At 40.0% G+C, this 25,297-nt stretch overlaps 1 protein-coding gene across 30 annotated transcripts in view; it reads left to right on the forward strand.

Annotated features, from left to right (window-relative positions):
• The window catches only part of KLF12 (KLF transcription factor 12), a 453,354-nt gene that overhangs the window by 372,220 nt on the left and 55,837 nt on the right, over positions 1–25,297 (forward strand). For all 30 annotated transcript variants that reach the window (XM_086710407.1, XM_086710520.1, XM_086710513.1 and 27 more), the window contains one exon: positions 10,127–10,189. In XM_086710407.1, coding sequence (XP_086566533.1) covers positions 10,127–10,189 — 63 coding nt within the window. The remainder of the gene's footprint in view (positions 1–10,126; positions 10,190–25,297) is intronic.

The raw sequence follows: 25,297 nt of genomic DNA on the forward strand, positions 1-25,297 counted from the left end.
TGGTTCAACACTAAACTACATACCTCAGGTGAATCTCTCCAGTGTCTTCACAGTGTCAGCTGCATTTCCACAGATTTCTCCAGAGGAGAAGCGATGGTTGCATCTCCTTTGGCCTCCTGGCCTAGGACGGGCCCTGTGTGCAGACAGTGCTGGACATGGGCTGATGTGGATCTAAAGAACCCATCTCCTGTGGGGCCAAAGCTTTTTTTGGGTGACACTCAGGCCACATCACCTTTCACTCAGCTTCCCTTCCACTTTATACTTTATCTGTAATATATATTAAAGATAAGTATAATAAAAATTAAATGCTAAATTATTATATACATTTACCTATTTATTTTTCTCTATAGTGCCAGAACAAACCTTAAGAAAAATTAGAAGGCCACTACTATGAGTTTCCTTTATCTCGTTTTATTTATAGAGCAACATTTAATATATTCCTGCTTTGTACCAGGTGTAGGGCCTACTTCTGGGCATATAGTAGAGAGCTAAGGAGAAAAAGTTCCTGCTTTTCATCAAATTATCATTTCTTTTTAATTTTTTTAATGGTTCATTTTTAAGAGAGAGAGACAGAGACAGAGTGTGAGTGGGAGAGGGACAGGGACAGGGAGACACTGAATCCAAAGCAGGCTCCAGGCTCTGAGCTGTCAACACAGAGCCCAACATGGGGCTTGAACTCACAGACCATGAGCCGAAGTCGGACGCTTAACCTACTGAGCCACCCAGGCTCCCCAAATTATCACTTCCGTATTTAACTGTATATAACCCTGATAGGTGCTGTGAAGAACAAATGGGGAGAATAACACAAGTCTGTAACATAGAGACATGGTGCAGTTTGGTCAGTCAGGGAGATGAGACTGAGGAAGAGTTACATAGGTGAAGGGGTGGTGTTGGAGGTTCTGTGCAAAAGGAAGAACACACACAGAGGCACTGAGCTAAGAGAGGGAAAGTGAAAGAAGACCAGGCCGACTGGATCACAGAGCAGGATGTGAGGAAGAGTGATACTGTGGAAGAGCAAAGCTGGAGAGGTCAGCGGGGGCCAGATCATTGGCATGTAGGCCAACTTGAGATTTAGGTCTATTTCAAGAGCAATGGAAAGCCACTAATGGAAGAGTGGAGTGAGAAGAACAGATCTGCTCTTTTAAATGTATCATTGTGGCTCTAGTGCAGAAAATGGACTGAAGGAGAAGATTTGGGGAATGGTCCTGTGAAGAGACAGGTAGGAGTTAAAATAGGTCGATGACTGTGGAAATGTAAAGCAGATAGAATGGAGGTGGTGTAGTGGACAGGCCTGAGAATGGGCTGCAGGTGGAGAGAGAAGTTCAGTCAAGGGTGACTCCTTATTTTGAGTTGCTTGAGAGAATTGATGTTGGGGCCATTTACTGCCAAGACAATACTGAAGGAAAAACAGATTAATTTCAGCTTTTCTGACATCAAGGGAAGGGTAGAAGAGATCATGTCTTCCCTCTCTTAATATTGGTTATGAGATCTTATGAGGTTAAATTGAATCATGCAGCTCCAACTTCCCATCAATAAGTGGGGATTTCTGGCGTTCTCTGAATGAGTAGGAAGAGAGGTTTAAAGTCATGCAAGAAGATGTACAGTTTCCTGGTGTCTTGACCTTCGTCTGCTGGTTTTCTCACTTAAATTCCGCCTCTGGGAAATTCAGGACTCACTGACCATTTATCTAGTAAGGGTGCTCACATCTCCATCTCTTGTCTTAAAATTGTCTGCTGAACCCCAGATCTGTATATGCAATGGACAGAAACTTACTGTATTTTTTTAATCCCAAAACATAAACTTAATTCCTTATATTGATTCCTCTGATCAACCAATTCACAGCCCTCATTGTTAGCCATAAATTGTTCCCTTTTTCTGCCTTGCCTCTCGACATCTTGCATATATTTATACCAAGCCCCAGGGATAACACCTAATTTCGTGTGTATCTGTCTTCCTCTTCCTCATTCTCCATTCCCACTCCACTATGTCTACTGCTGCCATCTTAGATCCTGCTCGGCCAAAGTTTTACAGTCGGCCTCCAATGGCTCTTCCTGTGTAATGATGCATTCTCTTCAGGCCACTCTCAATACTGCTGCCAACATGACTTTTCTAGTACACAAATCTGATTGTGTCAATTCTAACCTTAAAAGCCTTTGGTCATTGTCCTTTAACTCTTTTTGAGTTTACTACTTAGCACACTACACAAGACCATCCCTGATCAAGGCCCTGTTACTACATAATCTCTTGCCCCTGTGACCTGCCAAATCCTTTACTCTAGTTACCCAAAACAATTTGTAGTTTTTCTGCTGCCCATTTCTATCCTTCATTGCCTGTCCATATTATCTTAGGGAAACTTCTGGGTCTACTCCAAAGCTTAATTAATGCAGACATGCTTTTATTTGCTCCCATAGCCACTTATCACATTGCACATGATGGCCAATTGAACAATTATTGAACAATTACTGTTCAAACTCATGGTTGTACTGTAGGCTCCTTGAAGTCGAAACATTTCTTTATAGGTGTAATATTCCATCATCCAACACAGTTCACAGGACTGAAGAATCTAGAATAGTGTCTGACACAATAGATGTTCAATTAAGATGTGAATGAATGAATAAATAATAGGTATACAATACATAAATTAAAAATGTGAGTGATGCATATATGGTTCTGACGGGTAGAGGAAAGATTGATATTATTGTTCCCCAGCTGACTGCCCCAGTGACTAACTCCTTAGTCCCGCGTTTATTTGCTAATAATAATGATATGCTAAGCTCTGAGGATGCAGGTGTGACTTAGCCATGGCTGTTGCCATCCGTCCTAGAAGTTACAGTCTAGTAGGGAAAGAAGGCTCATCCGGCAATAATTATTTATTGAGTGCCCACTTTGTGGCAGGTAAGAGAGATACGACAGCAAAAAGAGAAAAGCTCCCTTGTCCCCCTTGGAGCATACTGTCTATTTGGAGAGACAGACAAAATAAACATAAAAACAAAATTATCTTCAGTTATCCTGTGCTGAGTACCCGTGCTGTGAGAACTTACAGTGAGTTAACCTAGACCTGGAGATTGGGGTGGCTTCTTAGAGTTGAACGTCTGCTAACTAGGTAACGAGAGAAGGAGGAGGATCTTTGGTGTCACTGACACAGAGAGAGTAGTTGGAGATGTTGGGAGATGAGACTGGGATGAATTAATATGATGTAATTGTGCAGACCAAATGGTTTCTTACTAGAATCATTCATTCTGTTGATGTATGGCAGAAATGCATGTTGTTCCCTGCAAAACACTGTATTTTTAACAAATTTTATACTGTTAGAGTAAACAGTGAAAACCGTTATCACATCCACTCAGTATGTTTAAGGTTAGACCACTCTTCTAACAATAGTATCAATGGCTGCAGGAGAGAGAAAGACTACAGTGTAATGAGAAGAAAAAAAAAAAACTTTTAAAAACTATATGTCATTCCAGGGGCAGCTGGGTGGCTCAGTGTGTTAAGCATCCGACTCCTGATGTTAGCTCAGGTCATGATCTCACGTTTGTGGGATCAAGCCACACATCAGGCTCTATTCTGACAACGTGGAGCCTGCTTGGGATTCTGTCTCCCTCTCTCTGTCCCTCCCTCACTCACTTGTTCTCTCTGTCTTTCTCAAATAAATAAATAAACTTTAAATATGTATATATATATATACATATATATGTATGTATATATATATATATACATATATATGTATATATATATATGACATTTCTAATGTTCATCTAATCACTAGCTTGATAAAAGCTGAGAATAAATAGGGCTCACTTAATGTAAATGCTGGAGTCACACACATATCTTTATTTGGTCAAGCGTAGTATATATATTTTACAATAACAACATCCAAACTAACCTGAGTAATCATGAGAACTTGTATTCAGTACAATTATATGTAAGAAGGAAGCAATACCAAGAATTACTTTAAAAGTGCTTTAAAATTATCTTTCATGTGATTGTGTATAAGAAAATTCTGAGATTTACAAATAGTTGTGGAATTATTTCTAGACTAATCTTTTCTTTCACAAATGTAGGAAGCTGAGGTGTTACAGTGTGTATTATGTTGAATAATTAGAACAGTTTATGGATGAAAATATGGGACTAATAATTTTATTATATAATAGGACAAAGTGGACTGAAGAGTAGAAAATGTACATTATAATTTCTCATGATCTTGATAATGAAAATCTATAATCCTGCTAGATGAGTAATTACCTACAATAAATATTTTATTGGTCTGTGAAATAATAGTTTATTCTGATTGTCCTCAGTATTAAGCAGGCTGCCTAACATATGAGGCATGAGAGCATGAAGGAACTCAAGTATTATTTCAATGTTGCAACTGTGTGAATGATGCTGGCATTTTTATGTCTGGGAAGATATGGAAAGAAATACGTTAAAAAAAATTTTTTTTGAAAGGGGTAGATTAATATTGAAAAACCCAAGTCTAATATTTAGAGAAGATCTAGAGATTGGGCTGGAGATAGAAATTTGAGAGTTATTATAATATGGATGGCATCTAAGGCCCATAGAGGGGATGATGTCATCAAGGAGGTGAGGGTAGCCACATTGGAGACTCTTTCAAGTAGGGAGTGAGTTGAAAAAAGAAAGAGAAAGGTCATAGGAAGATTATCCCCAGGCCACACCAACAGTTGTGGTGCAAAAGAATGAGAAAAGGAGGTTCAAGCAAAGGCAAAAGGAAGAGGGAGGAAGGCAGAAGAATGTCCCTGATGCTGAGCAAAAAAAGCTTTGGAAAGAAAGTGATCAGTTATAGCAAGTTGCTACCAAGAGTTTGAGAAGATGAGGACTGAGAATTAACCATTAGATTTGAAAACATGGAAGCCGCGGATGACCCACAAAAAGATGGTTTCATCTTTGAAGTTAGATTGAATTGGGTTCTAGAAAAAATGGGAAGGAAGTGGATGTAGCTAGAATTAATTATACCTATTTATAATTAATTTATATTTAGATATACATGTATATCTAAAACTTACACGTGGGGGCGCCTGGGTGGTTCAGTTGGTTAAGCATCCAACTCTTGATTTTGACTCAGGACATGATCTCATGGTTCGTGAGTTTGAGCCCTGCGTTGGGCTCTGTGCTGATGGCATGGAGGCTGCTTGGGATTCTGTCTCCTTCTCTCTCTGCCCCTCCCTCGCTTGTTCTTTGTATCTTTCTCAAAATAAATTTAAAAAAATAAAAAATAAAACTTACACTTGTCATATATAATGTATTTAAATAGCAACACTGATAAGAAATTTTCATAAGCAGCTGAAGGATGATCAGTGGTAAACCAATATGATTTTCTTGTGAGTACCTGAATGATTAATATTTCATTCAGTGCCAATTTTAGTCCAGGAAAACTAGTACTTTCCCTTTGCATTTACTTACACTATCAAATATTCAGTTGGCCCTAATTAAATGCACAATCTCTCATAAAAGCCCCTAGTACTAATTCACTTTATTAGCATCCTTTAGGGTAGTGTGGAGGGAATATATATGAATTCATAGGATTGGTTCACACGGAATAGCATAAGTCAAACATAACTGTGTTCAAGCTCTGATTTTGCTGTCACCCTGGCAAGTAACTTAACTCTTCTAAGTCAGTTTTCTCAACGATAAAATGTGGATAATAAGGATATGAGGATAAAATAAATGTGTCTGATGAAATTAGCATGGTGTTTGGCACATAGTTAGGGCTTAGTTAATGGAGTGATTTCGTCTTGGTGTGATTACTGACTTGTTCTTGGATGGGAAATAACTGAAATATTACGAAATTTTAGTGAACAGAAGATAGATCTTCTAATAAAGAACAGAAAAATTAGATGCCAGAAAGTAAGCCATACCTTAGAAACCACAGTCGTTGGTTCTTATTACTCTATATGTATTCATTTCTCTTTGTTACTTTCTTGCCTTTAGTGAAGTCAGATAAGCATAGTAGTTAAGACCGCAGGTCCTTACAGCACATTTGTTTTCTCAGTCCCCTGGAATCAGTTAGATATTCTAGGTTCATCTTCCAGTCTTTTCCAATCCAATCAATACTGCTAGTGATAATAGGCAATGTGTATTCACTGCTTCCTGGACACCACGCAGTGTCCTAAATGCTTTACAACTATTAACATTTTAGTCTCACAGTCTTCGGAGGTGGCCATCTTTTCTGCCTCCATTTGTACAGATGAGGGACGTGAAGCTCAGAGAGGTTAGGTCGCTTGCCCTAAGAGGACATGACTCTCTTGATAGGTAGTGGAGCTGGAATTCCATCCCAGGCAGGCTGGTTCCACAGTTTGCACTTTTTGTTTGTTTATTTTGAAAGAGACAGAGCTCAAACAGGGGAGGGGCAGAGAGAGCAGAGGAATCCCAAACAAGCTCCATGTGCTTGCACAGAGCCAGATGCAGGGCTGGAACCCACAAAACCGCGAGATCATGACCTGAGTCAAAATCAAGACTTAACTGACTGAGCCACCCAGGTGCCTCCCACAGTTTGTTTTCACATCATCCTAATTTCATTTGGGACTGTAAGATTGGATTTAAGCTGCATGGCTTTTCCCTGGTGGGGAGAGTAAAAAAGTAGATGGTATCTTTCCCCAGCAGTTCATTAGTAATCAGTAATTCATGTTGAGTATTGGATTTCCTATCCAACCTCCAGCCACTAGCCATTCAGGAATGTTCATAAAAACATTGAAAAGCAGAGTGATCATATTCTCTTGATTTACAATAAATATTAGTCATTAAAATACAAGACTTGAGGGTCAGGTTCTTTGCAGCTTATACCCAAAGAAGAAGAACCATTTTTGTATTAAGATATTTAAAAAGTTCCCACATGCGTAGCAAGGAAGCTAAATTAAGCCCTGAGTTGGGCACAATTATAGACATGCTGTCTGCCTTAGATGAGTAAGTGTATGTAAATAGAACAGTTGCTATACATGGCCTTAATGGTATGGCTTCCCTTTTTTCTGTGTAATGTAAATCACCAAATGTGAGCATTTCCATCTGACAGTAACTGTCAGTCTCAGAAGAGCACGTTGTAGGATTCAATACATGTTGCACAACAACCAAAATTGTTCTTTTCTTCAGCATGGTGATTTTTTTTTCTTTCCATATCCAGCGGTTAGTACTAAGGCCTGAAACCCTTAGTTACAGAACAAAGTGGCTTAGCAGTAATCGAGCCTGTGTGAGGCTAAAAGAAGAATAATGAACATTCCCTGCAAGCTTCCTGCCTAGATGCAGGTGCAGGAATCAGGAGGTCATGAATAATGCATGACATGCAGATGAGGTGGTGGTTTCTCCTACCGGGGTTTTGACTTTGCTACCTTGCCTGGCTGCTATTTGTGGAAAGAAGGGAGGTGGTGGCCAGAAGTGCCACAGTGTAGACTGAGCTCACAAAAACACTGTGTATCCTTTTAAAGAAATAAAATTTGGGGAGTAGCTGAAATGCAAACCTTTTATGGTCTACTTCATCAAATGAAGCAAGCTCCAGGTTATCAATTTACTCCCTTTCAGAAAGGAAAAAAAAGCTTTCTTGTTTTACTATTTTCATTTAAGAAACTTTGTAATTATTTGTCCATACACACACTGTCATGAAATTCTTTGTAGACCGCTAAACCATGATAGAAATTATCTACTTACAGTATTTGAACTATGGATGAGTGGGATTTTGTTAAAAGATCTAAATACCTAGGGAATATTTTAATTATAAGTTAAACAAGCCCATTTTTTTCCCACTGATCTATGAATAAGAAGCTTCAAGAAGAATATACTTCTGTCATGAAAATTCATCTGGTCAGAGGATGTGGAGTGAATTAAAGAATTGTGAGTGTTTGGGCTGTTACTCCTTAGAACTTTATTTAGGCAATAGGACTCTGGCACCCTAGTGGGGATGTGGAGAAGGTTAAGAGGACTTAGGTCAGGGGGGATTTAACTGAGGAGACATTTTTTGGCTCACAATTCCATTACGATGTTTGTATTTCAAACAGACAGAATGAAAGAAAGAAGAAAAGAAAAGAAATGAGTCTTGCTACCTTTTGTATAATTCTTATGCATTTCTGTGGCGTGTTTTTTTCTCTCTCCCCAATTTGGGGTGCTGGAATATGAGCTGGCTTTCATTTCTAGCTGAGTCTGTCATTTCCGCCAGGCCCCAGTTTGGCCAGATGCCAAGACCAACAGGTGATCCTTGTAGCTGCAAAAACAGCAGGAAGTGGGCCGTGCTTGAATGAGACAGTTCACCAGAGGGGCTGTCTGGCCTCTCTCCATCTTTCTGCATAATTAACATCCCCTCCCCCATGCAGAGCAGAAAATCTGTGCTGAGCCGCCCAGCTGCAGCAGCCATTGAGAAGCGCTGTGAGGAAAAGAATGTTAATAAGGGATGTTGGAAGAAATAAGCCTTCCGAGTGCAAAGTGCAGTCTGCCTCTGGATTTACAGGAAGTTTGCATCTGGCCCTTCTCAGGGGCTGGAACAGTACTATCTGTTTGGAAATAATTTTCACGTGCTAAACAGCTATAGAGAACTGGGGTTCTAATGAATCGTGGAGCCGCTGGTTCTGACTTAAAGACCAGCTTAAAATTTCTGTTTGCTGTCTTGCAAATAAGAGAAATGTGTGGGATGTAATAACACAAGCCAAAAGACTGCTTAGATCTCACAAATCCTAGTAAAGATAGAACAAAGCAGGAAGTTGGCCAGAGGGAAGCAGGAAGTAGGGCATACTGTGTTGCCAGTGAGTGACCCACAAAGAGGTGGAGTTTCAGCAACTAGCTCCTGATTGGAAGATATCAGCAGTTCTTGGAAATACAAACTTCCAGCAGATGACTCTAACCCTGAAAGCTTGTACAACAATAGTTTTTGCTTCGCCATTATTTAGCTAAAGTTTCGGATTGACTGCCTTCCTCAAAGCCCAGCTGCAGAGCATGACACCTAGAAAGCTTTTCTCCTGGAAATAACTGCTCACCCTTCCTTCTTCCCCCATTCTCAGATTCTGTTCCTGGACACTTGGATGAAGTTACTTTGGTGGAAGGAAAAAAAAAAAAAACCAAACCCTTTTCTTTTATCTTCTCAGGTTCTAGGTCTGAGGACCTGGAGATTAAACTGACAAAAGACGAACTGACTAAATACACACACATACAAACTGACAAAAGACAGATTGGTGAGAAGGGGGAAAAAACCTGTTTATACACATAACATGCATGCATGCAGGAATACTCTGTGAGTCGTAACTCAAAGGGGTTAAAATTTGGATCTTATATACCGTTTAGCAAAGAGTGAAAAACTGTGAAGTGATGAGTCAAAAGAAAAGGTGGGGTCTGAAGTTCTAGTCGGGTAGATGGTAGGAAGGTAACTAGGAAACAGATGGGGGAAACTCATGGCAAATAAGGATTGTTGACTCAGCCACATCTCAGTACCATCACAGGTGAAGAGTTGTGTGTTGCACTTCACGGTAGTAGAGGTGGGGCGGGACCCCTTTACAAATGAAAATTTCCTTTACTAAAGGGAAATTTATGTCCTTATTTTTAGGCATATAAAGGGAGAGTATAGACCTCCTTCTGTGTCTGCTGTTTCTTGTCTTCAACTCAAAATAATCCTTCTGCCAAAGTAGCGTATTTGAGGGTAGCATATTCTGACCTTCATTATCTTGCTTCTTAGGGTTTGAATTCTACTAGTTGACTCAGCGAATGTGCACGTAGAGTCCCCCTGATATCCCTTGTGGGAGGACGTAGCAGACGGGACTCACTGAAGGCAAACATCAGACCTTTCATTACTTTTACCCACTTCTAAACCTGGCAAAGATTAGCTAGTCAGTAACTTTTTTGTTGGACCGAATGAATCTGTCATTCAACTAAAACTGGTGGTTCTGCATTTGGGGGGTCTTCTCAGTGAACCTTGTGGCAAGTCGTTGTTATGTCAAAAGTGCTACAAGAGGAAAGAGAGACTGCAGGTGTGAATGCCTAGGAATGAACTGTATTCATTTACTAAGAGGTGATTATGGGGCATTGTGCAATAAGCATACCTACAAGAGATCATTTATAAATAAGATCTTTTTTTTCTTTTGTTCATTTGTAATCAGGAATGTGCTTTTTTAATGACTGGATTATTCTCATCTGCCTACAGAGTACATCCGTCCCCAGTATCAAGGGTCCGGGGAAATCGAATGAATAATCAGAAGTTTGCTTGGTGAGTATATATCTAAGTTATGAAAATTGGCGAGTCTTATAGGAAGTTTCAATAGGGCTATGTTAAAACTAAGAGAATTTTTTCCGCTTGTCTGTAAAGAATACATTTCTGCCAACTGGACCAGAGTCTCCTTTTCCTTTGGAAAGTTCTAAATAAAAGCGATAAAGTTCCTTCTCAGCCAAAACTCACCAAAACCGGAGTGCAACATTTTTCTCCTAAAAGATATGGTATATTTTCTAGGATTATTAACTGTTACATTTTTAAAGAACGTTTCCCTTTTTTGGAAGATATTGTAAGCTTTTTAGTGATATATAGGCAACAACTCAGATTTTTCTCAGGTACCAACTTTCAGTTCTTATAAAGATTTTCATAGTAAGTTCATCTATTATATTAATTTTGATGATTGCTATTTAGATGATTTTTTCCCTGATCTTAGACATAAATATCTAGGGATTTTTTTTTTTTTTAATTTAGGGCGTATGAAGGCCTTTTTGTCTTCTTTGTCTTTCTTTTCTCTATCTCTCTCTCTGTCTCTTTTTTTTTTTTGGCTTAAAAGAATATACATTTATTCTCTTAAAGTTTCAGAGGTCAGAAATCCAAAAGGAGAGTCTAATGGGGCTAAGTCAAGGTGTCAGGTGGGTTGATTCCTTTTGGAGGCTTTAGGGGACAATCCATTCCTGGTGTTTTCTGTCATCCAGAGGCCATTCTCATTCCTTGACTTATGGCCCCACATCACATGGCTTTCTCCACCTGCTTCCCATGCCACCACATTGTCTCCTTCCTTTCTGTAGTCAAATCTCTTTGTGCCTTCCTTTTACAAAGACACTTGTGATTGCTTCTCACGCCCACCTAGATAGCCTAGAATAATCTTCCTATCTCAAGATCCTTAATCACATGTACAGAATTCACTCTTCCATGGACGGTAACATTCATGAGGTCCAGGGATTAAGACATGGATCGAAGATCTTCTTTCACTGAATAGTTCTTGAAAAAAAATAAAAATAAATGGAACTTAGAGGAAATGACCTAAAAAGTTATTTCAGTCACAAAACTTCAATTACTAATTCTTTAAAGAAGTAATTTAAAGTGTTTCACAAACGTTTCATGTGAAACAAAAAATTAATGTACTTTGTTTACATGACTCCATTCCACAAAATTAACCTTTCTACACATCGTGTAGCTTCAAAAAGGAAAGAAAAGAGAAATAAAAAATTGATCCATGTACTGTATTACTTCAAAAGTCTGTGGAAATTCACAGATCTCCACTTTTACTTCATTGGATTGTGCTTAGAATGGGATTGTGAATAAAAACTTTTTTCTAAGTATGGGAAGATGATTACCAAAGATTGAGCTTCCAAATTAATTTTGTTCCTAAATCAGGATTATTTTTAGACACAAAATAATGATTCTTTGAATTTGAATAGTGCGTAATCAGCTCACCTCCCTTCCCCCATCAAATCTAATTAACGCTCACAATAGCCTGGTGATGTTGTTAAATATTGTGCTTTTCTTTTTCATGGAGGGGGAAATAGAGCACAGGGAACATGCTGTCTAAAAGCTGGGGCATCCTCATGGTCTCTCTCAGTCACTAAAGCATACTGTCCCCTGTCAAACCTGGAAAGCTGAGCAAATAATGATGCCGATGCCCATTACATAAAAGGAAAGGGAGAGAGCACGTTCTTTCTTGACCGCACAGAACTGATACTCCTTCTCAGTACAAGGCGTACTGTACTAAAGGAACTTTACAACAGACAGAGAGTATGAGATGCTCCAGTGAGCAATGTGAGCTAATGGGTAGAGTACAACATGGATAGTTACCATATCCACGTTCTAACAACTGATTTCTCAGCGGCTAAGTGGCGATCGCTGAGTAAATAACAAATAGTCTTTCCTTCACTCTTCCTTTCTGAACTATTGGAGTAATGGTAATTCGTTCCTACATAATTCATAGCACGTTATTTGGTGAGTAAATTTAAACCACTTTTATCTCCAGAGAAGTAATCCATGAAAAACAAAAAGGATTTTTACTACTAGCCTTGAGAAAATTCAACTTTTATTTATTCAGCAGCATTTATTTACAGTCCCTGGCACTATGAAGAGCACTAGATTAGAAAGATAAATAAAACCTGGTTTCTGTCCTCAAGGAGCTCACTCTCTTGCAGGTGAGGGGTGTGTGTGTGTGTGTGTGTGTGTGTGTGACATATATATGATAGATCGGAATTAGTAGGAAAAGCAGAGGGTTGAGTTACTGCTTTCATGTATATTGAAATTCATATACAAGGACCTGGAGATATTTCTAAATTAACTGTAGTAGGAGCATACGTGGATTTAAAATATGTGCTTTATTTGGTCACGAGTTAGTTAAAATCCCTATTATATATAGTACCTTGAATTTTCCTTAAGTAAATGCTGTGAGGCTGGTAGATGGAAATAAATCACCTAGTTAGGAAGAAGCCCAGCGAATCACCCAGTGTCTACATCTAGTTGAGTGATAAACACTTCCTATTTCTTTGTGAAAGATTGGCTCTGGAAATTCAGAAAGTTAAAATACTCACGCTAGCAATGGAGATAAAGGGAAAATGACTGTTGATCTTCCCCGAATAGAAGTTTGGGATACTTATTAGAATTATGAGGTATATACAACACTAGCTTGGCTCTGGCTTGAGTTAGATCTGCAAACACCGTTTGTGAGTGATGTTGGGTGATGTTGTGAAGTTGGATTAGCAAATGCTCCAATCAGTTAAAAAATATTGTTCATTAGAAAAGCAATTAAGCCTGACTAAAACATGAAAAGGCTTGAACTTATAAGCTATGCACAGGAAATGCATGACAATTGGTACGTTGTAAATGCCAGGGGCTGTGGTTGAGCTATGAAACCAGTGTTTATTATTGAGTGAAGATGGTTTAAAATTTTAAGTAGTGTTTTCCTTTGCATAATGTTAGTCTGTGAGGACGCATCCACTGACCTCATTCCTGTGGCAGCATTTCTTCTCTCTGGAACTGAAGAAATGTGTGGAAAGAAAAGAACGTCTGTTCAAGGCAAACAAACCTGCTGGAATGGAAAGAGGATGTGGTAACAAATGTAGGTATCCAGGGAGGAGATGAAAGCACCAGGATGTAAGGGGTGCAATGACAGATGTTAGGATGGAGCCAGGTTTGCTGTAGCTGTCTGCTGACCTCCAGGGATTAAAGAGTGATGGCAGTAAGAACTTCATGACAGGTATGTTCGCACCCCAGTGAAGAACATGAGATCAGTGTACAACTCATTTAATATTCACTTAATCAAAGGTAGCAGTCCAACCAGACATAAACTCTGTCCATCAGAACAGCTCTCCCCTCGCTGCAACTCCACTATAGGAATATTTGTGGATTCCAGGATTGATGAAGCATTTGAGGTTCAGCATGTGGATTTCATTCTGTATTTCATGTGCATATCCCTTCTCTTTCCCTCTTTCCTTCCTCATTGACACTAAGTAGAGGTAATCATACCTTCCTTTGTCCAGTAACTACGAAAACCTTTTTTAGGGCGTTTGCTACTCTCTTGCAGGTAATAATGCCAGGAAAAAAAATATTTTGCTCCACTGCGGGGAAAGGAGGCAAGCTTTGTTAAGAGAATTCAATGTGCAGAGAGACTTGTTCTTTACAGATTTTTGGGGGGTAAAGGTGGTATATTCTGATATCAAATGCACAGAGTGGCTGCTTCCGTGTCATCTTCCAGTTGTTTTATACTCAGAGATATGATAGAGATCTGGAATCTGTGTTTGGTGTGTATGTGTAGGTTGGAACAGGACAGGGAGGGGTTTGGTGGGGAATATCTCTGAGCTAAACACCGGAGTTGATATACAGCTCCAGAAATTCCCAGGATCAGCTTGAGTAGCCCAAAGGCATATGTATGGATACATGCTCATTTTTATCTTTTTACCCTTTCTTCCCTCCTCTTCACTTCACCCTCTATCCTGCTGCATTCCTGAAATTATAGGGGACTTGGGTATATATCGTTCTTTGGTGATTGTTGTAATGGTAGTTATGCTTGGTACCCAAACATGCATCCAGGGCTCTTAATGCAAGAGTAGCTGTGAGCATTACATAATAGAGATTTTATGGGCTATTTATATAATGACAGAAAATAAAGTATTAACAGGAATTATCATCAGTATAATAGAAGTAATTTGCTCTAACCAGTTGGATGCTGTCACCACCCGTCTCAATTATGGTTTATTTCTTACCAACATGTCTGAGATGTTATGTAGCTGTATACACAAAGAAGTCCCAGTTTTAATAGTGTATGCAAATTATGACACATTCTGAGTGTGAATCACATTTCACATTTGGATATGAGAAAGTTCTGTGTCACAAATTCTTGTGGAGAGCAGAAAGAACCTTTTCACACTGTGATGCTTTATTATTGGCTGTATAGTGCTACAATGAGCTCAAATATTTAAATGCCTCCAGTTGCAAATGTTAGATGTGATTCCACAGAATCTTCCTGAAGGCTATAACTAGTATGTACCTTTTTCATAAAAGTAAGAGCACTTCTTGTTTAAACCTTTTGCCTTAATAGTTAGTGGAAGACACTGAAGTTGTTGATACTGGAAACCTCTCAGAAAGCTGACGCAGAAACCTCTCAGAAAGCTCCCCTTTAGGGAGGGACAGAGCATTTCCAAATATAGTAGTTATCAGTTTCAGAGTTGAAGGAAACGTAAGCAAGTTTATTTCAGCTTCTCACTTTCCACATGTAGAAATGGAGGCCCAAAGACAGCAAGGTAACATGTCAGACGTGGGCATAAACCCAGGTTTCTTCAAACCTGTCCAGTCGTCTTTCTGCTACATAGCAGTTGCTACCTATGGGTACAGCAAGAGAAATGCTAATGATTAAGTAAGATAGATAGCTAATTCATCACTAATTAATAAGCAGGAAGCTTTTGGGAAGTTCCCATGATGTTGGTATGATGCCTGGAGAGAAGGGGGCCATTGGAGAGGCCCTCATGAAGACAGTGCTGCCCACTCTATGTGGCAGTTACTTTGCCAAAGTGTTTATGCAGCATCTCGTGGATCCTTGCATGCTAATTGTTTATAGATAATATTGATTATGTTACATTAATTACTAGAGCATTCCACTGTTTTGCTTCTTGACTGACAGAGCAAAAATTGTGGTAATATGTATGGACATGAATATGTGTAAATTTTAGTTCCCAGAATGCCTTCCTGGCCTCGTGGGTTTTTTAATCCATACATGTTGGCAAATAAGTGACAGCAGGTTGCCTGTAGATTTAATTTGGAAGCATACTCTCTCCAGTGTTTGATAACAGATTCGGAAAATGGGCCATAGTTCATGTAATTGTGAACCAGTTTGCAAGTTCTCTGTATTCATACTGAATTGCAATGAAAAGAGTGCCTCCAGGGTGTTGCTACATTTTAATTCCCTCCAAATTCACATCTTTTTGTACTTCATAATCCAGTCTCAGCTATTAAGTTCTTTAATTACTTCTACCCCCTCGTCATAGCTTGGTGACGATTATGTATACTTCAAACCTGTGTACCATCTTTCAGATTGACCTTATTAAAGACCTTTGTCTAATTTTCCTGAATTCTCCATTACCCATAATTTCAACAAAAAACCTCACGATAAAAGTGTTTCACATTCCTGTCAGTATCAGCTGAGTTTTGTCTCTCATATTGCTTCAGTCACAATAAAGATGGTTTGGGAAAAAAAAATAAAGAAGGTTATTTTCTGCAATTATTTCCTTAATTATGGAAGAGTTTGGCTAGAAGATCATGCTGGGCCACAAAGGTCACCACTTCTGAGACATTTTTCTATTTAAAATCCATGGGCATTTTGTTTTTACCAACACGCTGCTCAGAAACACATGAGTGTCTTACTGAAAACCTGATAGAAGACCCTGTAGGGACTGTCATTATACGTTTGTTGATTCTAGCATCTTCTCAGCTAGGTGTGACCCTATCATGTAATAAAACGTCTCCATTCTGTTAACTAATTTTTTTTAATTTTTTTTAAAGATTTCTTTTAAGTCATCTCTACTCCAACATGGGACTTGAACTCATGACTCTGAGATCAAGAATCACATGCTCTTCCAACTTAGCCAGCCAGGTGCTCTTACTAATTAATTTTAGCATGGCCAAGAGATATTACTTCAGTATTCAAATGGACTTGTTTGGAAAATCCAAAATTTGTGGAGTCTGAACAACTACTTCTAAATAGCACATGGGTCACAGAAGAAAGCTCAAGGGAAATTTAAAAATATTAAGTCGATGAAAGTAAGAGCACAACTTACCAAAATTAGTGAAATGCATCAAAAGCAATGTTTAAAAGGGAATTTATAGCATCAAGGTATCTATTAGAAAAGAAGAAAGATCTGAAATCGATAATCTAGGCTTCCATATTAGGAAACCAGAGGAAACTAAATCCTAAGTAAACAAAAAAAAACACAAAAAAACAAAAACAAAAAAAAAACAGGTTGTAATTCTGGGATTGATAACATTTTCCATGTAATTACTTTTTTAGGTTGGTTTTATATACTTAAGGATATTTAAAATTATGCAATCTGAAGTCTTGAGTTACTTTGGGAAAGCCACTTAAACCATAGCTTTTATTTTTTTTTTAAATTTTTTTTTTTTCAACGTTTATTTATTTTTGGGACAGAGAGAGACAGAGCATGAACAGGGGAGGGGCAGAGAGAGAGGGAGACACAGAATCGGAAACAGGCTCCAGGCTCTGAGCCATCAGCCCAGAGCCCGACGCGGGGCTCGAACTCACGGACCGCGAGATCGTGACCTGGCTGAAGTCGGACGCTTAACCGACTGCGCCACCCAGGTGCCCCATTAAACCATAGCTTTTAAAGAGTTTTAAATTGCACAGTGTGCATTATTCTCTATCACATTCTCCTCCCTGTTAAACTTGTTCTTGCGTAGAACTTTAAAATAATGGTTGCATGGTAAGGAAACATGAGGAATAGGGAACGTAGGGAGTCGTTAATGAATAATGCAGAATAAAGCCATCCCAGTATGAAAAAAACTATGCATCTCTGAAAGTACCAGCACAAGGCATGTTATAATTAATACATAAAATTAAAATGAACACTTTTTTTTAAGGTTTATTTAATTTATTTTGAGAGACAGTGAACAAGCAGGGGAAGAACAAAGAGAGAGAATCCCAAGCAGGCTCCGTGCTGTCAGTGCAGAGCCCCACACAGGGCTTGATCCCACAAACGGGTAAGATCACAACCTGAGTGGAAATCAAGAGTTGGACTCAACTGACTGAGCCACCCAGGTGCCCCAAAAGGTCTTTTCTTCGTTTTAACTTTAAAATTGGTAATTCACTGCCTGTGTATATACAGAGAAATCACCGTATCTTAGAGATGCATTTGTTTTTAGTCCCTCCATAAGTATTTTCCAGTGAATATATTTGGAATGAAAAATTGATTAATCATAGTTGTCTTCTAAATATATATTTGAAAGATAAAATGACTAATATTGGGTCCCAATCAAAAATCCTAATGTGTTTCCTTGAGTATGCTGGAAATACTACTGAGGCTAATATATCATAAGGGGATTTCTTTGTGAGAATGCAGGATGTGTCCATAGTTTTATTCTGATTTTCATTTATCATGCAAATTTGCAAAGTCATCTTTCTAGCCATGGAGATTTCTTCGTCTGCTAGTGGACAGTGAACTAGCAATTTTGTTTAGTTAAGTATATTCTCACCTTACTTTAATTTTTCTCAATGACCATTAGATTTTCATAAAGTTTCCTGGTAATTTCCTTAAAACTAGCTATTATATTTCTTTCTTAGTACAGCACTAGGTTTTCTAAGGTAGGATCAGTATCTTAATTAAGATATTTCTTTTAATCAGTTTCAAGAGAGCAGTAGATGGTATGTGACGTATTTATCCAAAAATTAAAACCTACCAGTATCGCAAAGGCTTTTAGTCACAGCTGCTCCATATAAGCCCACAGCTGAGAAGTAGCTGGAGGGCCCCAGACGCTGCTGGAACCAGCTGTCTGCTTGTAACCATTTGCCTCTGCTGCACCTTCATTCGGTTGAATCTCCGTTATCAGGTGAGGTTCTTTTGTCAGAAGCAGTGGAAGCTGACGGAGTCTGGCCAACTTGAGCAAAAGGTAATTTCGTAGACAAGGACATGAGGTGGGTTACGAAGTCAAAGGAGAAACAGCAGAGCTGGGCCTCGGGAAACACAGGAAGCAGGACAGCACCTGGGGTCTCGGAGCAGGATGTAATAAGCAGGTGCAGGCTTAGAATGACTTAGCTCCGGCTCCTTGATGTCACCTCCTCAAAACCACAACAGAGCGAGGCAGAGTCTGATCAGCCTGAGGCTGGCTCAGGTGCCCAGCCCTTGGCCGGGGGAAGAAGGGGGCCTTGGTTACCAAGTCCATCATGATTCGGTGAACTAGAAGCTGCCGTTAAAGGCACTTAATGGACGTTAAATGTTATGACTTGGCACCCAGCTCTTCTTAGGTTTTGGACGATGAAGATGATCCACAATTAGTCACTAAAAGCAGTGGCTTGTTTTAGGTCATATTGGCGATTATTGAACTGGGCGAATCATAACAATGTTCAGTCAAACTAGACTCCATTTACCTTAAAACTTTTAATTTTTTATTCTAATCCCCCCAAACCATCTCTTTCCTCAGAAAGCCTACTTTGAATCCCGTATATAAAAAGGTAGTGTTTAAAACCAAACACACACAGTCACTGTATTAAGATACAGAGAATAGAGGAACCCCCTGTGAAAGGAGGAAAGCTTACATCTACAGCTTGGGTTCTGGTATAAATTTGTCACTCAGCCTAAATTACTCTTTATACTTTTTCCACTTAAGCATTTCTTTTTTTTTTCTTTCTTAATTTTTAAAGTTTATTTACATGTTTTGAGAGACACAGAGACAGCAGAGTGGGGGCGGGGCAGAGAGAATGGGAGAGCGAGAGAGATTGGGAATGAGAATGAATCCCAGTCAGGCTCCTCACTGTCAGCGCAGAGCTCGATGTGGGGCCCGAACTCACGAAGCCGTGAGATCATGACCTGAGTTGAAACTGAGAGTCGGATGCTTAACCGACTGAGCCACCGAGGCACCCCTGCACTCAGTATTTCTAATTAAGTGAATGAATGAATGGTATCTGACCCAAACTTTTCAGATGAGGTCTTGGGAAGAGTGCAAAAGAAGTAATACTCGTTAGTATCACCTTGGATGAAAGTGTTTCGTAAACCCTAGGTATTAGCGCACAGTCCGCTGTCAACCTTACATAAAAGGAATCTTTCCTACCACCTGGGTGATTCTCTGACACACCCAGCATTTGTTCTACCCTCAAAGAAAGCTGTAGTTGAACTCAGCTCTCTTTAGTCCCTCTTAAACTGTAACCATTTAGAATCCTAGGGTGTCTGGAGTTGCCCAGTCAGTTAAGCATCCAGCTCTTGATTTTGGCTCAGGCTGTGATCCCAAGGTTGTGGGATTGAGTCCCACATTGGCTCTGTACTGAGCATGGATCCTGCTTAAGATTCTCTATCTCCCTCTGCCCCTCTCCTGCTTGCACATGTGCACACACATGTGTGCTCTCTCTCAAAAAAAAAAAAAAAAAAAAAAAAAAAGATTTTACAACCCTGAGCAGGTAAATTTATGTGGGTAGGACTGTGGTTCAATGCATTAGGTAAATATGTACTCCAGAAAGCCCACATACTACATCTAAGCAGAAATGGTAGCTTTTTAGGATAAAGATGGAACTTCGGTTTCTGGGAAGGCCAAATAAACAGAAAGGTAATTCTCTGTATGTTACCAATTTTGTGTGATCATTGAATCTTCTCCTCATCCTGTGATATATTTGGAATGCCCTCATAAATGGACGTCTCAGGTTACATCCTTCAGAAAAGCAGTTATTTAAAAATCACCCATAACATTAAATTAGCATTATTGTAAAATTGAAATGTCTCCAGTTCCATCAATTTGCTCATTCCTCTACTCATTGCCTTTTTTCCTCAGAGGACCGTGAAGAAAAACATTGCTTTCCTTAGAGTTTGCGGTTGATAGATATGGAGAAAGAAAATCGCTTTCTATTATTTTTTCACTTTAGACCTGAATTATTTTGTACTCTTTGAAGAACCCTGTAGCTTAACGGCAAGAATGGACTGATTTCTTGCAGGGAAAGTAGCTTACAGTAATCTTCCCCAAAGTTTACAGGCTGTGAAGTATTTATTTGGGAAAGAGAAGGAAGTGTGGAATTACAGTGGAGGTAGGAAACAAAGGCCAAAGGCGACCACGTTGAGAACAGCAGGAGGTTGCTGCCACCTAGAGGTAGGAGTTGATAAATTCTGAGCCTGCTGTAAACACTCAAAAGGATCTGAGGTAGGCGTTGATGTAATAGTATCATAAAACTGAAATGCAGCCAGTGTGTTCAGTCTCTACATCTAAATGGGACTGGGCTCATTCTGTCTCCTTCCCTGTTGGTACTGTGCCAATATTTCCTATGAAATACTGCTGACCCTCGTGGGTTTTTCTACTTTTGTGGACAGTAACCTTGTTTTCGATCATAAAAACTTACGTTAAATCATCAGAAGTCCTCCTCCCATACAATAAAAGCTCAATTATTTGAAGGTCACGATTACCCTGGCTAATAGATAATGTGTTTCCCATAATCCACACCCCATCTCTTTCATATACTACACCAGGAGTATACATTCCCTCTGAATTGTGTGGCTGATGCTCTCCTGTCTCTCGGGGAAGCGTGGGTAGGAGAGACACTTTTGAGAGGAGAGCGGAGAGTCCCTGGGATACCATTCAGAGGAAGGGACCCTGAGACTTAACCCTAAGTTAAGCTAAAACCTAAAACTGTCACAGCACCAGCCTCAAGAATAATATGCCGTTTGGCTCCTTTTCATCTTGGTTTTATTAGGAACTGACTGTACATAGCAATGCCATTTTTTTTTCATTGTATTGTGAAGACATTTTTACCAGAAAAGCACCCCTCATAAAGAAGCCTCCACAGCCACAAATGTTGTGCTGCCGCATTTGGCTTGTGATTCTCTCTTTTGAGGACTGTCATAGTGCACAGCCCCAGGGGGCACTACTCACATGGTCATCTGTGTGAAGGGTGCCTTCTGTCGGACTAAAGAAACACAAAACCAGGGGTGCCTGGGTGGCTCAGTTGGTTAAACCGCCCACTTTCGGCTCAGGTCATGATCTCGCGGGCCGTGAGCTCGAGCCCCGCGTCGGGCTCTGTGCTGACAGCTCAGAGCCTGGAGCCTGTTTCAGATTCTGTGTCTCCCTCTCTCTGACCCTCCCCCGTTCATGCTCTGTCTCTCTCTGTCTCAAAAATAAATAAACGTTAAAAAAAAAAAAAAAAAAAAGAAACACAGAACTGGCTTGGAAAGGTGAGAAAATATGAAGAGAACGTGTGTGAGTTTACGCGTCTGCCCCTCTCTCTGCTCCTGAATAGGAGACTTGATTGAATGTGGTTGATGATTGTGATGATGGTTTTCAGGGGCGAAAGGGCTTCAAAAAATACCAGAACATATTGGCAATACCTTCTAGAAAATGAGGATGGCAATCAGTGCTCCTTGTTTATTTTAAATCCTACTGCTGCCTTAGAACAATTAACTGAATCTATTCTTTCCCTTAGCCTGTATTTGATTTTCAGTTGCAATTTAAATATTTACATTCTCTGTCACTTTTACAAACCTGAACACTTTTGAAATTGCCAGAAAAAATTTTTTTAACTCAACAGCATCATCACTTTTCCAGAATATGTGTGCTCATTCATCGGTTCCCTCATTCCATAAAATTACGGCACCCACAATGATCTGGCCACTTGTCGGCACTCTGGGGATGGTGTATTTAAAAAGACAAACAGGTCCTCTGCCTTCCGAGAGCTCAGCGTCTGGTACGGTGAGGCAGACAACTAACAAACGTTTGGTAGCGATGAGTACACCGATGAGAAGTGTAACCAGGATATGAGTGGAGATGACTGGAATGCCATCCGACAGGCTTGGGCACAAAGAAGCCTCTTGAAAGGAGTTGACACAGAAGCTGGGAGCTGGATGGGAAGGAGCCAGCTGCGTGAGGATCTGGGGGAAATTATTCCAGGTGCTAGAAACAAGGGCCCAGGGATGGGAACAAAACTGGAACATTCGAGGAACATTAAAAAGTGAGTAGGGGGTGGGTGTAACAAGATAAGGTCGGAGAGGTTGGCTGGACAGAAGCACACAGTCTACAATCTGTGGGTGTCACAGGAGCCACGGAAGGAGAATGAAATGATCAGGTACATATTTTTAAGGCTCACTCTGGCCTCTCTGTTGGAGAAAGGATTAGAAGAGTAGAAGCAGGGGAATGAGGAAAGGGGCTGGACCAGTGGTTGAGGAGAAAGAGGATGATGGTTTAGGGTGGTGTCGGTGGAGAGAAGTGGTGTCAGTGGCACCTAGTTTTTGTCTGAACAAGTTGTGGTTATTGCCCAGAGCATAGAGGAGAAGGCAAGTCTATAGATACAGATTGGGCAGCACTGGCATATGAATGGTATTGACCGACGGTGTGTGCACATCTCTCTTTGATGGCGAGGGACAGAAAAGGTTTTGAGATGAAGAAAATCTGGAGGTAAAAATTTTTGGCAAAATACAGGCCGGTGGCTCTAAAGTACAGTGCTTGAGCCACAGATACCCACAGGTAAGTCAGACAGAAGCTGTAGTAGCACCCGTAAGGCATGTGTCCTCGTGGTGCATTTTAGTCCATTTTTAGTCCATTTTTTTTAGTCCATTTTAGTCCATTTTTTTGCCCCACCTCTGCATGTGTCAACTGCCCATCGTAAAATGACACCTGCACCATTATTTTTCCAGCCCAGGGCTGCCTGTAGACATCCAGCCCCAGCTAAACAAATAGGTCTTAAATACAGGAAGGCATCTTTTTGCCAAACACCAAGTCCCCTGACTTCTGAAGACCAGCACTGGAAAAGAGTCTATTTGTTCATATTTTTCAAGCCCAGTCTTCTTCCTACTTCCCATCCAAACCGGAAGCCTGAGATGAACCCTTGCTCTGTCAAAACCAGCATCCATTTGATTACCCAATCTAGCATCCTTCCACCTAAATATCTCTTGGCCATGTTGGCTCTTCATTCCACATGCCCTCATCATCTCTTGCCTGAAATACTAACCTACACTCCTGACTGGTCTCTTTGGATTCAGACTCCTTCAGCTCCCTCCCATATCCAATCTTTGCCATGCCTGCAGAGATGCCTGTAAAATGCAAAGGGCATTGCTCCTCTCTTTACAGTTCTGCCAGACCTGGCCATTGTTTACAAGTCCAAAGCCCTTAGCACAGCTCATGAGACCCTTTGCAAGACGACTCTGTTACTGCTTTCCCACCTCCACGGACCCCGCGTTCCAGCCACGCCGAATGTATGTTTTCCAAAGTACACTGTTCACTAAGAAAACCATTCTGAAAGACTCAGCTTAAGAATGCTCTCCAGTACAAAATCTTCCCTACAATCCCCATTCTATCAGCCTCTTCTTCCTCTCTGATCATACACCACCGTATGAACCAAATTTTCACCTTCATCATGATTTATGGTCATCATTTTTTTTGCCTGTGTCTGTGAATTAGCACAGCATAGCACATGTCACATTGGGCTAGGGCATATATACTTATCGATGAAATGAATCCTCTTTCAACATCCCCATCTTGTTGTGGTGGGAAAACAGGCCCGGTTTTCGGCTTCATTTGCACAGTGAATTTAACCTATAGGATCAGAACTTTGATCTCTGGACTTTGGTGGTTTCCCCTTCACTTTTTCATGGCTGTTTCCCACCCCTTATTCAGTATTTTAAGACGAGTAGAAATATTCAGATTCCGAGGACAACAAGAATTTTTTTTCATGTTAGCAACATCTTTAAACATTGGCTACATCATTTCTACCCTTTTCTCTGCTTCTAACTATTATATCTGACAAAATGTTTAAAGGATAATGGTAGAACACTGACCTGAATTTCCGAGATTTGGGACCTGTTCTGTCACTCTCTAATTATGTGATCTGGGGCAAGATTGAGTCCCTCATGCCTGTTCTTGTCTATATATTTCACAAGAATGGTATGAAAATAAATGGAGGAGATTATGTAGGAAAGTTCTTTATGCTCTACAAGGCAAGATGTTACAAAATGCCTCAGTGGTATTATTTTCACTCTTCACTTTCTTCTTAAATGTAGCCTCCTTTACTGATGCTTTAAAAATGTATATTTGATGGCTTTCCTTTTCTCTTATTTCCACAAACCATATAGTATTCTATGGGATTAGGGTTCCAATTCTTACCTCCACCTGACTTTTCCATATGCCCTTCCCTCTGATCCACTCGATTCTGAATTTAATTATCAGGCTACATTAACACCCTGTCTCTTTGCTTTCTTGCTGCCTAGCAGTTCTTCATGGCTGAGTGAAAAGAGCTTGATTAATAAAAGCTTGCCCTTTTATATTTCCTTGTAATTAGTCCTATAAAAAAGGGTCACCTCCTGGATGGGCTTTGTGTGGGCAATTTTGTTTTAATTCTTTGTCCTTTGGATGTGCTAATTCGGTGGCTTTTTTTTTTTCTTGTGTGTGTATTGATGGATTTGAAAACCAGTCTTCTAGTTTTTATCACCATGCTTTCCAAGACACAAGTACCCACAAACATCACAACTCTAGAAATAAGATTTGGAACAAAATTTAAATGCGGGTCTGTGGTTTGACAGCATTAAGGCATATGACATTCTCAGATGAACAGAGAATAAATATCTTTTTCTCTTTAATCTGTTGGTTGACTCAGCGGGTACTGAATTTTAAGTGGCACTGTGCAAAGTGTCAATCCATGTTGGTGTAAAAAGTTAAATCATTTACTTTCTAAGCACTAAGGAGCTGGACCTCACCATGAGCATAGCAGCCATGGGCCCATGGGCCCAAAGCACACATCGGAAAGCACCTCCTGATGAAAATAAGGGAAGATCATTTACTTTATAGGAAATGTCCATCAAAGCAAATCTAGTGGTGTAATTGGCCACAGAGGGAGATGTGGCCTCTGAAGTACTCAATGTAGATTTCTGTTCTCCAGTAATTTTTTAAGGCCTTTAAAAC

This window comes from Puma concolor, chromosome A1 (assembly GCF_028749965.1).
Source record: "Puma concolor isolate L17-30 chromosome A1, mPumCon1.1.hap2, whole genome shotgun sequence".
Taxonomy (NCBI): Eukaryota; Metazoa; Chordata; class Mammalia; order Carnivora; family Felidae; genus Puma; species Puma concolor.